General features: G+C 40.8%; 1 protein-coding gene across 1 annotated transcript in view; it reads left to right on the top strand.

Moving 5' to 3' along the window:
- Positions 1–13,671, top strand: part of LOC133663035 (immunoglobulin superfamily member 11-like) — a 64,401-nt gene extending 50,730 nt beyond the window's left edge. Inside the window, exon 7 of the mRNA XM_062067215.1 lies at positions 13,576–13,671. Coding sequence (XP_061923199.1) covers positions 13,576–13,671 — 96 coding nt within the window. The remainder of the gene's footprint in view (positions 1–13,575) is intronic.
- The last annotated feature ends 407 nt before the right edge of the window (positions 13,672–14,078 follow it).

Below are 14,078 nucleotides of genomic sequence, written 5' to 3'. Positions count from 1 at the left end.
ATATATATATATATATATATATATATATATATTATATATATATATATATATATATATATATGTGTGTGTGTGTGTGTAATGCGATATAACAATACAATATTTCCTGCTGATATTGGCATAAACATGAGGTATCAGAACATGAAGAAAGTAAAGTTGAAATTTCAACTGATTATTCAAGTATATTCTAGAACAGGGATTCTCAAACTGTGGTATGTATACCACTAGTGGTACACCAAAGAATCACTTGATTAAAGTACAGTGTTTTATTTGCCTATATTCAAAGACAGTGTTATTGCTCAAACTGTGTGTGTAATGTTACTCTAGTCAAAAATATTAAAAACTCTGCCTTGTTTTTAATGAATATTTTGGCCTACTACTACTACGCTACTGTATTTTAATTTTGGTCATTGTGGTGATACTTGGAAAGCCAAGTGTTTTCTGAGGTGGTACTTGGTGAAAAAAGTTTAAGAACCGCTGTTCTAGGATACTAACTAAATATATGCTAACTGTTAGCATCTTTGTTAAATTTAATATATATTATTTGTTTCCTTAGTTTCTGTATTTATTTCTTGTCCGGCGCTGTATTTTTTCCCCCCCCACTTCCTGTTGGCCTCCATCACTTCTGCGCTTCCTCAAATATGTAAGCATGGACGGAGTACATTAGGTAAGGTTGTATTTTTTTTGCCACAGCCTGAGTGAAGAATGCACTACCGACCTGATAAGACCTGATAAGTCCGAAAGGAAAGAGATGATACAGTATTATCTGTTTGTGTACACTGTCGCTAGTCCCGGATAGCCCCACTCCTTAATGCTTCATTCACATGCAGAAATATATGTTGCCATCCAAGCAACGTTATCATGGACGCCCCTGCTTATTTCAGCAAGACAATGCCAAGCCACGTGATACAACAGCGTGACTTCATAGTAAAAGAGTGCGGGTACTAGTCTGGCCTGCCTGTAGTACAGACCTGTCTCCCATTGAAAATGTGTGGCGCAATACGAAGCCTAAAACACCGCAACGGAGATTCCGAACTGTTGAACAACTTAACCCTTGTGTAATGTTCATACTGTTGTTACTCAGCCAGCGTTTGAGGGTCTGATGGACCCGTTGCATTTTGTGGCTTTTAGTGCCTCACCAATCAAACACTTTTATGTTAAAATACTGAACAGATGTTTACCTTATCCCAATAAAATATCTGTGCATTCTTCTTTTGTGTTTCTGCACCTGCGGTTCCCACACAAGGTTGCAACATTGTTTGTCAACACTGTTCTACTCTCATATTCTCGCACATTTGACCCTCTGATGTTCTGTGTAACTACACTCTGTCCTCCTCCTGTCTAGGCCTGCTGTGTGTGCGTGTGTGTGTGTGTGTGTGTGTGTGTGTGTGTGTGTGTGTGTGTGTGTGTGTGTGTGTGTGTGTGTGTGTGTGTGTGTTGTGTGTGTGTGTGTGTGTGTGTGTGTGTGTGTGTGGTACACAGAACATCAATTTCCACACTTCTATTAGCCTGGGTCCAATGGACCCGGACATCTTATATGTAATAGAAATGTGTAGGGGGGGGTGTATGGTGTGTGGTCATTAAATATGTATTCTAATATATGTTCTTCACAGAAAATGAGCCAAAGTCAGTGAGTCTCAGTTTGAAAAATTCATTAATTGTATAATTTTTCTTTTAATAAAAATGAAAACGGGGTCCCACAGACCTGAACACCACACAAGGGTGTCAACATTGTCTGCTCTCATTTTCTCGCACATTTGACCCTCTGATGTTCTGTGTACCTACACCCTGTGCTCCTCCTGTCTAGGCCTGCTGTGTGTGTGTGTGTGTGTGTGTGTGTGTGTGTGTGTGTGTGTGTGTGTGTGTGTGTGTGTGTGTGTGTGTGTGTGTGTGTGTGTGTGTGTGTGTGTGTGTGTGTGTGTGTGTGTGTGTGTGTGTGTGTGTGTGTGTGTGTGTGTGTGTGTGTGTGGTGTGTTACTGAGTGTTGTTAAAAGGAAAGCCATGTAACACGTGGTAAAAATGCCCCTGTGACAACTTTTCTGCAATGTGTTGCTGCCATTAAATTCTAAGTTAATGATCCATCCATCATTTTCTTATTTGCAAAAAAAAAAAAGTTTCTCAGTTGGAACATTACAGTGTATTGAATGGAATTTAAATTGAAAATAATTTGCAAATCATTGTATCCTGTTTTTATTTACAAATTATACAACGTGCCAACTTCACTGGTTTTGGGTTTGTTCAACCTTACTGTACTGTTGGACAAATGTGATATATTTAAGCGATGAACTTGTGTATTTTTTACCAAAAAAAAAAAACGTTTCCCATAAAGGCTTTTAAGCAATTACATATTAACATTGTACGTAAGCTGAAAAGGTTGTGAACCTTTTAATACATTGACAATGCATCAGTATATAGGCAACAATACATTAAAAAAAAAAACAAAGACATTAAAGCATTGCAGGCAATTAATAATCAGCATTCTGCATTCATGCAAGCAGAAATCAATAAAGCTCCTTTTTTTTCCTCACCCTTGTGTCGATAAAGTGTGTTGAGTGAAAGAAAACTTGCAACTTTTAAAGCGACTGCCGTGTACTTCGATGCAAATCAATTGTAATTAAAACGGAACACGTGTTCTGCTTTATACAATCAAAGGCTGCATTGCTCATTAAATCCTTTGTTTTTTGTTTTTTTTTATCAGTTACTCGATATAAAAATGACGGCTTCTGCCTCCTTTGGGATAGCGACTCGACGCGTTCACACTTACTCGCCGATCAAAAAGCCGTTGGGAGTTAAGTATCAAACAACGCCGTTTTTTTCTGTGTCACCTCCAAAAACAAGCGCACGTAATTAAACTTTCATATTCAAATGCACTAATCAGTTTGGAGCAGAGTTGGCGCTTGTTGTCGTTTCACGCCGTAACCGCCCAGGTCGGCCCGTCGCCTGCTCATTAACATGAAGGCGCCATTTGCATTGCGAAATAGCGTCGCACTTTTTTTTTCATTATCCCTCGTTCTGCTCCCACATCAATCATCAGGCATGCCGACGTAGGCCGCAATCAAGGCTCCCGCATCGGCCACTAAACAAATACTCCACTCCTTTGCAGATCAAAAAGCCACTTGTCCGCTCTATAATTGAAATGAAGGTGGAGTGTTGCACTTCTGAAGAACTCTTTAATTACCAGCTGTTAATTGCGCACTTGCGGCGTCTCACTTTTAATTAAAAAGAGAGGCTCGCTGTTGGCGATAAGCGAGGGCCGAGTGGGAAGGGTTTAATCAACAAAGCGAGAGGAATTTGTTTCTGCCGGGGCCAGCGGCGAACGGCGGAAATCTTCAAATAAAGCCAGGGAGATTAAACGTGTCCATTAGGAGCAGTCAGGTTTTATTTGGGGTGGACGCGCATTTGAAGTCGTCCCGCCGCAGAGTCCTCGGCGAAAGGCCGGCTGGGGGTGGGCGACTAATCAGCCCCGCTGTTGGCCCCGAGCGCTCAAGTGGAGGAATTGGACTCTGCTGGGGGCGAGGAAAGGAAGGGACATCGGGAAGTTTGAAACCCCCCCCCCCTCATCACTTTCCACCTCTTTCACTTTTTGTCCAAGCATATTTTTACTTTTGCTACTTTTTGGCAAACAGGAAGTAGTCAGTCCTTCAAGATAGTTGCTGTCTAAAATGCTCGTTGAATTCACGGCAGCTTTTTCAAACATTATATCAACTTGCGATTTTAGGAATTTTCTGCCAATTATGGGAGGCCGGGCTTTCTGCTCCCAGTCTGTGGAACGCTCTCCCTGACCACCTGAGGGTGCCACAGACTGCGGATGCTCTTAAAAAAGGCTTAAAAACCCTTCTTTTTAAAAAAAGCATTTTTTTTAGATATATGCATACTAGTTGTAGCTATTAGGCTGTTCTAGTTTTTATTTTTTATTTATTTGTATTATATTTTTATTTTTTTTAATACACTGTAGCACAGGGTTTAAACAACTTGCACTGAGCCTAGTCTATAAAATCCACTACACCTCCCTGATACGAAGTACATGTCAAACTACTTCCTTAACGTAAATGACCGCCATAACCACAACACCAGGGGGAGCTCCACTAACCACGTTAAACCCAGATTCCGAACTAACAAAGGTCTTAACTCATTCTCTTTCTATGCCACATCAATGTGGAATGCGCTCCCAACAGGTATAAAAGAAAGGGCATCTCTATCCTCCTTCAAACCCGCAATAAAGTTCACCTCCAGGCAGCTACAACCTTAACTAACACCCTCCCCGGATTGCTAATAATCAAATGCTAATAATAATATGTAAACAATCAAATGCAGATACTTTTTCCTATGCATTCTGATCTCTCTCTCCTCTCTCCTCTCTCTCTCTCTCTCTCTCTCTCTCTCTCTCTCTCTCTCTCTCTCTCTCTCTCTCTCTCTCTCTCTCTCTCTCTCTCTCTCTCTCTCTCTCTATGTCCACTACTTGCTGTCCATATCCTACCCCCCCCACCCGCACACCCCTGATTGTAAATAATTCAATGTGATTATCTTGTGTGATGCCTGTCTATATGATGATAGTATATATGATAGTATATATCTGTATCATGAATCAATGTAAGTGGACCCCGGACTTAAACAAGTTGAAAAACTTATTCGGGTGTTACCATTTAGTGGTCAATTGTACGGAATATGTACTTCACTGTGCAACCTACTAATAAAAGTCTCAATCAATCAAAAACAATTAGAGGTTGTTTACTCAATGGAAAGTGCTTTTTACAAATAACATATATTCTTCCTTCTTATTATTATAATTAGACTACATTTACACTGCAGGCCAAAGTGGCACAAATCTGATTTTTTTGAGATTTTATTTTGAAAATGTGATTTTTATCAGACTCCAGTATAAACACACACCATGTTTCAATATAGAATAGAATAGAATATAATGCCTTTTATTGTCACTATACGCAGGTACAATGAGACTAAAAGCAACTCCCAGTACCAGTAGGGAAGTCTACAAATATGCAAAACATAGGAAGGAAAGAAAAAATAAAATAGTGGCAAACGGAAGGTAAGGTGCACAGTCCAGTCCTGAGAACAAATGTTCTGAATGTGTTTGTGGAGGGAGGTGTGGCCAGCGCTGCCTGCAGGAGCAGAGGTCACCGCCTCTGTCAATGGTGCTGAGGACAGAGCACCATCAGACGTGGCAGTGCCGACGGCGAGACACAGCTGAACAGGTGATTAGGTCTCCCAGGTGGTACGAGTTATCTAATCACCTGTTGTCTTTAACCAGTGGCGGACGGAGGATTTGGAGTAACTGAAAAGTCATGATCCGCTGAAAAACATTTGATTACATTGATGAACATTAAAACTCTGTTAAAACTGCACGCCCTGGCGCCTATGACGTGATGTAACAGTGGAACTGCTAGGAAGCGACTCCCACAGTGTTGTGTAAATATTAAACTATATACAAATATACAGAAGAATTCAGACTGTGGGTGGAAAGTAAACATTGCACACATTGAGGTGCTAAACTATAAAATCAGTGCCTACGAGAGTTCACTGTGGTTATGGCTTTAGGGGAAAAACTGTTCTTGAGTCTGTTTGTCTTAGACCTGATGACCCTGTAGTGCCTTCCTGAGGGCAGCAGGTCAAACAGGTCAAAGCCAGGGTGGGAGCTGTCCTTGATAATGTTGGTAGCTCTGCTGAGGCGGCGGGAGGTGTAAATGTCTATCAGAGAGGGGGGGAGGGCAGCCGATGAACCGCTGTGCTGCCTTGACCACTCTCTGGAGCCTCTCCCTGTCTGCAGCGGTTGCAGCTGACGTACCATGCTGTGATGCAGTATGTCAGCAGGCTCTCAATGGATGAGCGCTAGAAGGCCCCAATGTGGCCTCGACGTCACTTGCATGCGCAGGTCGATAAAGTGAAAACAAAGGAAGTTGACCGGTAGGAAGTTGCTACTACTACGAAATAAAATAAAAGTCAAAGTTTATCATCCATCCATCCATCCATTTTCGAACCGCTTGTCCCCTTTTGGGGTCGCGGGGGGTGCTGGAGCCTATCTCGGCTGCATTCGGGCAGAAGGCGGGGTACACCCTGGACAAGTCACCACCTCATCGCAGGGCCAACACAGATAGACAGACAACATTCACACTCACATTCACACACTAGGGCCAGTTTAGTGTTGCCAATCAGGTGCAAGTTTTTTTTTTGCAGTCACGGGGGAGAACATGCAAACTCCACACAGAAAGATCCCGAGCCCGGGATTGAACTCAGGACTACTCAGGACCTTCGTATTCCGAGGCACATGCACTAACCCCTGTCCCACCGTGCTGCCTGTGCATTTTTCCGCGCATGCGTATTAGGTAGCGTTGCGCCGGCGGACGGAGGGAGTCTTAAACGGTGGCATTGTTGTGTGTGGACACGGATAAGGTTAGGTGAGATTTACCCTGGATAATTTAGCCTGCTTGGTGTAAACGGGGCCTTAATACATGAGGATCCAGCTCATTTGGAGTACCTGAAGACAATCCTCACCAACACATTGAGAGCATGCACACTCCACACACACAAAGGCAAGAACTGGGATTTTAAAAGGCCTTTTTGTCCACGGTGTATTCTACCAACCATGGCAATAGCAAAAAAAAAAAAAAAAAAACGTCTCTATTTAACAGCTCGTCGGCATCTCTATAACTCACGCAGTGTTTATAAGAAAGAGACATTCTCCCTGGTCAGCAAGTGGATGTTGTGTCTCAAGGCACCGTGCAGTACTTGACTAGCAGGGGTGTGATAACCTCGTCCACCCTCTCTCTGACCCCTCCGCTCCCTGGCTGATAAAACTGTCTGCCAGGAAGTGTCCTTCACTACGCTTCCTCCCTCTCATGCTCCATCAACACCTGTCACAGCCGTGATCTGATAGCCGGTCTCCGAGCGCTCCGCCTCGAGAATGTTCCTCACTTCTCCGACACGCTTTCATAAACACGGCACAGCTTCACGTAGAAAAAAAAAATGTAGATGCAATAAGTAATAACAGAACCGCCGGGGGGCTTCCCGGACCCCCCGTGCGTGGCGACTCTCTTAGATAAAGGGCTACGGGTTTATCTGAGGAAACAGTCGCTGGGGCGAGGATGGACTGGCCTCGCTGACAGATTAGTCCAGCCCAGGCCCACTTCCTGCCCGCTGAGGACACTAATTAGAAGGCTGGACTGACACCACAATAAGAGCTGACAGTTGAATGCACTTACTACACCAGTGTTTTTCAACCACAGTCTGTGCCAGTGTGCTGTGGGAGATGAACTAATTTCACCTATTTGGGTTAAAAATATTCTTTGCAAACCAGTAATTACAGTCTGCAAACGATGTGTTGTTGTTGAGTGTCGGTGCTGTCTCGAGCTCGGCAGAGTAACGGTGTAATACACTTCCATATCAGTAGGTTGCTTTGTAGATGTCGGAAACAGCGGGAGGCAGGGTGCAGGTAAAAAGGTGTCTAATGATTAAACCAAAAATGAACAAAAGGTGAGTGCCCCCAAGAAAAGGCATTGAAGTTTAGGGAAGGCTATGCAGAACGAAACTAAGACTGAACTGGCTACAAAGTAAACAAAAACAGAATGCTGGACGACAGCAAAGACTTACTGTAAGAACTAAAACACTACACACAGGACAACAGCAAACACCTCCAAAGAAGTCACGGCGTGATGTGACAGGTCGTGACAGTACTTTGAGACAAGAGCTATAGTGACGCATGGTTGGTTATGGTTTAAAGTAGAAATGCCCGATAATATCGGACTGCCGATATTATCGGGCGATAAATGATTTAAAATGTAATATCGGGAATTATCGGTATCGATTTCAAAATGATCGGTATCGGTTTCAAAATGTAAAATCTATGACTTACCTACGTACACGGACGTAGGGAGAAGTACAGAGCGCCAATAAACCTTAAAGGCACTGCCTTTGCTGCCAGCCCAATCACATAATATCTACGGCTTTTCACACACACAAGTGAATGCAAAGTCAACAGCCATACTTGGTCAACAGCCATACCAAAAAATGTGATGTCCATAATTGTATGCATGTTCGAAATTCTCAAATGGGCTCCATCTAGTTGTACGCCAAATAATCACTTCAGTAAAAATTCAAACACAGTGTTACTGTTCAAACTGTGTGGAATGTCACAGTGGCTAACAATATTAAATACATTGTTAAATACAACTTCTGTCTTGTTTTTAATGAGTACTAAGGCCTACTGCGCTACTGTATTTTAATGGTGGTCACTAAAAGAAGTGTTTTCTGAGGTGGTATTTGGTGAAAAAGGTTCGACAACCACTGGCTTGAAACATAATTAAAAAGTAAATGTTTGGTATTTACTATTGTAAATATAACAACTAGAGATGTCCGATAATATCGGACTGCCGATATTATCAGCCGATAAATGCTTTAAAAATGTAATATCGGAAATTATCGGTATCAGTTTCAAAAAGTTACATTTATGACTTTTTAAAACGCCGCTGTACGGAGTGGTACACGGACGTAGGGAGAAGTACAGAGCGCCAATAAACCTTAAAGGCACTGCCTTTGCGTGCAGGCCTGATCACATAATATCTACGGCTTTTCACACACACACAAGTGAATGCAAGGCATTCTTGGTCAACAGCCATACAGGTCACACTGAGGGTTGCCGTATAAACAACTTTAACACTGTTACAAATATGCGCCACACTGTGAACCCACACCAATCAAGAATGACAAACACATTTCGGGAGAACATCCGCACCGTAACACAACATAAACACAACAGAACAAATACCCAGAACCCCTTGCAGCACTAACTCTTCCGGGACGCTACAATATACACCCCCCGCTACCCCCTACCCCCCACCTCAACCCCGCCCACCTCAACCTCCTCATGCTCTCTCAGGGAGAGCATGTCCCAAATTCCAAGCTGCTGTTTTGAGGCATGTTAAAAAAAATAATGCACTTTGTGACTTCAATAATAAATATGGCAGTGCCATGTTGGCATTATTTTCCATAACTTGAGTTGATTTATTTTGGAAAACCTTGCTACATTGTTTAATGCATCACAACAAAATTAGGCATAATAATGTGTTAATTCCACGACTGTATATATCGGTATCGGTTGAAATCAGAGTCGGTAATCAAGAGTTGGACAATATCGGAATATCGGATATCGGCAAAAAAGCCATTATCGGACATCTCTATAGTTTAAAGTCATATCCAACAATTGGAACAATGACTTTTTACTGTCAACTGAGTTTTGTTTTTTTAATGATTTCTGCTGATGGTGTGCCTCTGGATTTTTTCAATGCAAAAAATGTACCTTGGCTCAAAAAAGTTTGAAAACACTGTACTACACAAACGTGTTAGTACGGGCGGCCATGCCAAGACACGAATGTCATCGCACTCGCCGGCGCTTATCTGATGTGACAAAGCCAACCTGGATGTTATTTAAACACAAAAGTACAATGGCGGTTCTGAGAAAACTGTGAGGCTGCTGATTTATTCGTGTTTTATTGGATATGGTATCAACCCTCCTTCGAGGCCGCCTCTCCCACTTGCCAAGAGTCGTTGTTGACATCTCCCAGTGTTGGAGACCATCCTGTTGGACAGAGTCACCTGGGTCATGGTCACTCACACTCTGATGGTCTGTTTTTTGTTTTTTTTTCTTCTTATCCTTAGATGGAAATAACCTTTGACCCCAATGAAGCGTTCAATATGACTAATGCTACACACGACAGAAGTGGGAAACAGAGGCTGTAAATCACTTCATGCATATAGCGTGTGATGGGAGGAACCTGTTACAAGGTAAACAATCATATTACAGTCGTACCTCGACTTAAGAGTATCTCAACTTATTAGCGTTTTGAGATGAGGGCTGTCTCTCGGCTATTTGCTATGCTTTAGATCAGGGTTCCCCAACCTTTTTTCCATGAGAGACTACCGGTAGAGGTACCAACATGTATTTCGGTACTTTTCTAAATAAAGGGGACCACAATAAATGTCATTATTTGCTTTATTTTCACAAAAAATCTTACAGTGCATTAAACATATGTTTCTTATTGCAAGTTTGTTCTTAAAGGCCTACTGAAACCCACTACTACCGACCACGCAGTCTGATAGTTCATACATCAATAATGAAATCTTAACATTGCAACACATGCCAATACGGCCGGGTTGACTCATAAAGTGCAATTTTAAATTTCCCGCGAAACTTCCAGTTGAAAACGTCTAGATATGATGACGTATGCGCGTGACGTCAATCGTTGAAACGTAAGTATTCGGACACATTGTATCCAATACAAAAAGCTCGGTTTTCATCGCAAAATTCCACAGTATTTTGGACATCTGTGTTGGTGAATTTTTTGCAATTTGTTTAATGAACAATGAAGACTGCAAAGAAGAAAGCTGTAGGTGGGATCGGTGTATTAGCGGCTGGCTGCAGCAAAACAACCAGGAGGAATTTGACTTGGATAGCAGACGCGCTATCCTAAGCTAGCCGCTGACCGCATCGAGGATCGGGTGAAGTCCTCCGTCGCTCCGTCGATCGCTGGAACACAGGTGAGCACAGGTGTTGATGAGCAGATGAGGGCTGACTGGCGTAGGTGGATAGCTAATGTTTTTAGCATAGCTCTGTGAGGTCCCGTTGCTAAGTTAGCTTCAATGGCGTCATTAGCAACAGCATTGTTAAGCTTCGCCAGGCTGGAAAGCATGAACCGTGTAGTTACATGTCCATGGTTTAATAGTATTGTTGATCTTCTGTCTATCCTTCCAGTCAGGGGTTTATTTCTTTTGTTTCTATCTGCAGTTAAGCCCGATGCTATCACGTTAGCTCCGTAGCTAAAGTGCTTCGCCGATGTATTGTCGTGGAGATAAAAGTCACTGTGAATGTCCATTTCGCGTTCTCGACTCTTTTTCAAGAGGATATAGTATCCGAGGTGGATTAAAATACAAATCCGTGATCCACAATAGAAAAAGGAGAGAGTGTGGAATCCAATGAGCCAGCTTGTACCTAAGTTACAGTCAGAGCGTAAAAGATACGTCCTGCACTGCACTCTAGTCCTTCACTCTCACGTTCCTCATCCACAAATCTTTCATCCTGGCTCAAATTAATGGGGTAATCGTCGCTTTCTCGGTCCGAATCGCTCTCGCTGCTGGTGTAAACAATGGGGAAATGTGAGGAGCCTTTCAACCTGTGACGTCAGGCTACTTCCGGTACAGGCAAGGCTTTTTTTATCGGCGACCAAAAGTTGCGATTTTTATAGTCGATGTTCTCTACTAAATCCTTTCAGCAAAAATATGGCAATATCGCGAAATGATCAAGTATGACACATAGAATGGATCTGCTATCGCCGTTTAAATAAAAAATATATATTTCAGTAGGCCTTTAAATAAAATAGTGAACATACAAGACAACTTGTCTTTTATTAGTAAGTAAACAAACAAAGGCTCCTGATTTAGCTGCTGACATATGCAGTAACATATTGTGTCATTTTTATTGTATTATTTTCTCAACATTATGAGGGAAAAACTGTATAAATTGATTTGTTAATCTACTTGTTCATGTACTGTTAATATTTCCCTATTTTCTGTTTGAACATGTTCTATCTACACATCTGTTAAAATGTAATAATCACTTATTCTTCTGTTGTTTGATGCTTTACATTAGTTTTGGATGATACCACAAATTTAAGTATGAATCTGATACCAAGTAGTAACAGGATCATACATTAGTCATATTCAAAGTCCTCGTGTGTCTAGGGACATATTTCCTGAGTTTATAAACATAACATACATATTAAAAAAAAAATTTAAGAAGATTTTGTGATGCTAAAACACATTGATGTAATCATAGTAGTATCGACTAGACACGCTATTGTACGTGGTATCATTACAGTGGATGCTAGGTGTAGATCCACCAATGGCGTTTGTTTATATTGTAGCGTCCCAGAAGAGTTGGTGCTGCAGGGAATTCTGGGAATTTGTTCTATAGTGTTTATGTTGTGTTGCGGTGCAAATATTCTCCCAAAATGTGTTTGTCATTGTTGTTTAGTGTGGTTTCACTATATGGCACATGTTTATGACAGTGTTGCCGTTGTTCATACTACCACCCTTAGTGTGACATGTATGACTAAGTATGCCCTTCATTCGCTCGTGTGCAGTGATTTGTGACTGTTTCATTATGTAAAACCGACCAAACTCTGCACAAAATGGACAACAACAAAACAACCCTCGCTTAATGTGTGCATTATTATCACTGACCGGATTTCTAGGCGTGGCAGATAAAAACAGCAAAAAAAAGGAGCATGAAAAATGTTTCCTTTGGCTATAATCTAACTAACACATTAACATTTTATATGTCCATTCATGTGCATTGTCTCATGTACTATAACAAAGGTGTTGTAATATACATCTATTGACACTACACCCAGAAAATCACCAAGAAACTCAAAACAAGGCACGGCATGGTGTGACAAGCTGTGACAGGTATTACTTTATTAAAAGATGTACCTTCCAATGTTTTTATTCTGGTAGCTCAAACAGCACAATTCTAAGATGGAACATGCCTTTCAAAAAGAAAACAAAACTTTTAGATAACACATTTTGCATGGAAAATAATACAAGAGAAAGTACTATATTGTACATTATTTACTTTGGATGATTGTGTTCTACGGTATCTATTTTTTCGTCAAACATATTGATATTTTTTTTACTTTAAAAAATGCTACAAATATTGTGTCAGCTTTGTATTGACTAAATTTATTTTCATTAGTTATATATTATTTTTTATTCCATACACATTTGTTTTCATACATTTCCACTATTGTTTTTTTTTTACATGAAACAATGAAAAAAAACGAAAAAAACAGTGTTTATTTATGTTGTTGTATTTTTTTCTAATTAATTCATGCTTTAGTAATATTTAATTTTTAATTACCTAACTAAACTTTGTTTGTATTTTACGTATATTTAATTTTTATTTTGATGGCTTCAAATGTTTTAGATCAGGGGTGTCCAAACTTTTTCCACCAAGGGCCGCATACTAAAGAGTCAAAATGCCGCAAAGTCAAAATGCGAGAAACAGATATCAGATACATTTAAAGACAACATGTTGTGTTGTACGTGACTAAGTATATTATTACTACTTATTAGTTTTGCTCATTACATTCCAATGTTTTACAGTTTTTTTCTTACATTTCTACTGTTTTTTTTTTTTTTTTAAATGAATATGTTATTATTTGAAAACTTTTTAATTTTTGCAGACACATTGGGTACATATGCACAAAGTATAGTGTCGGATCAATATTGCCGATACAAGCCTAAATTTTACTCGGCATCGGATAGGAAAGAAAATGTGTGGCATCGCACAATGACAGTTCTGCTTTGTTAACTTTAATGATCAATCAATCACATTTTATAAGGTGCTTTTCATACGTAAAAGAAATGCAACATGATGCCACAGAAAACTCCACACTAACATTTTTTTTTTTTTTTTACCCCAGTCTTGCCTTTTTTCTCTTATTTACAGCCATATTTTTTTCCACACAACTCATGCACACCTCTGTACTGCAGAGAGTGGGCCTTTTTTAGCGGAGCATTATCAATGTGCCCGTCAGTCCGTGGGACATCCCAGAGGAGGAGGGCAAGAGGCAGCCCCCCGCCAACCTCGCCCATCCATCATCATGACACCACTGCAGTCATGGGAAACCCACAACTGGACCAGATCTGGGAGGGAAGACTAGCATTAAAAACACATTGTTTTGTTTATTATGACTCGTTAATGAGGTTGAAGCGAAACCTCTTTTGGTTAGTCTGATGTTGGCTTTGATAGAGGGACTGTAACTCTAAAAAATTTTTTATTTTATTAAATTAGTTTTCGATCATTTCAAATATTTACAGTTTTAGCAGAGCCTCCAATGGATCATCCAGCAACACATAATAGTTTACAATGGCCAAGAAAAGGTCACAAGGATTGTAAACGCCAAAACAACACAACTTGCAGAACAGCTGATATGAGTCATTTCAATCAATCTTCAGTATGTTGACTCTGCGTTAAGACCACAACAAAAAGGCATGATCTATGGAGCACTGAT

This window comes from Entelurus aequoreus, linkage group LG13, assembly GCF_033978785.1.
Source record: "Entelurus aequoreus isolate RoL-2023_Sb linkage group LG13, RoL_Eaeq_v1.1, whole genome shotgun sequence".
NCBI lineage: Eukaryota > Metazoa > Chordata > Actinopteri > Syngnathiformes > Syngnathidae > Entelurus > Entelurus aequoreus.
Note: the sequence above shows the minus strand (reverse complement) of the source record. Positions and strands in the feature narration are given on the sequence as shown.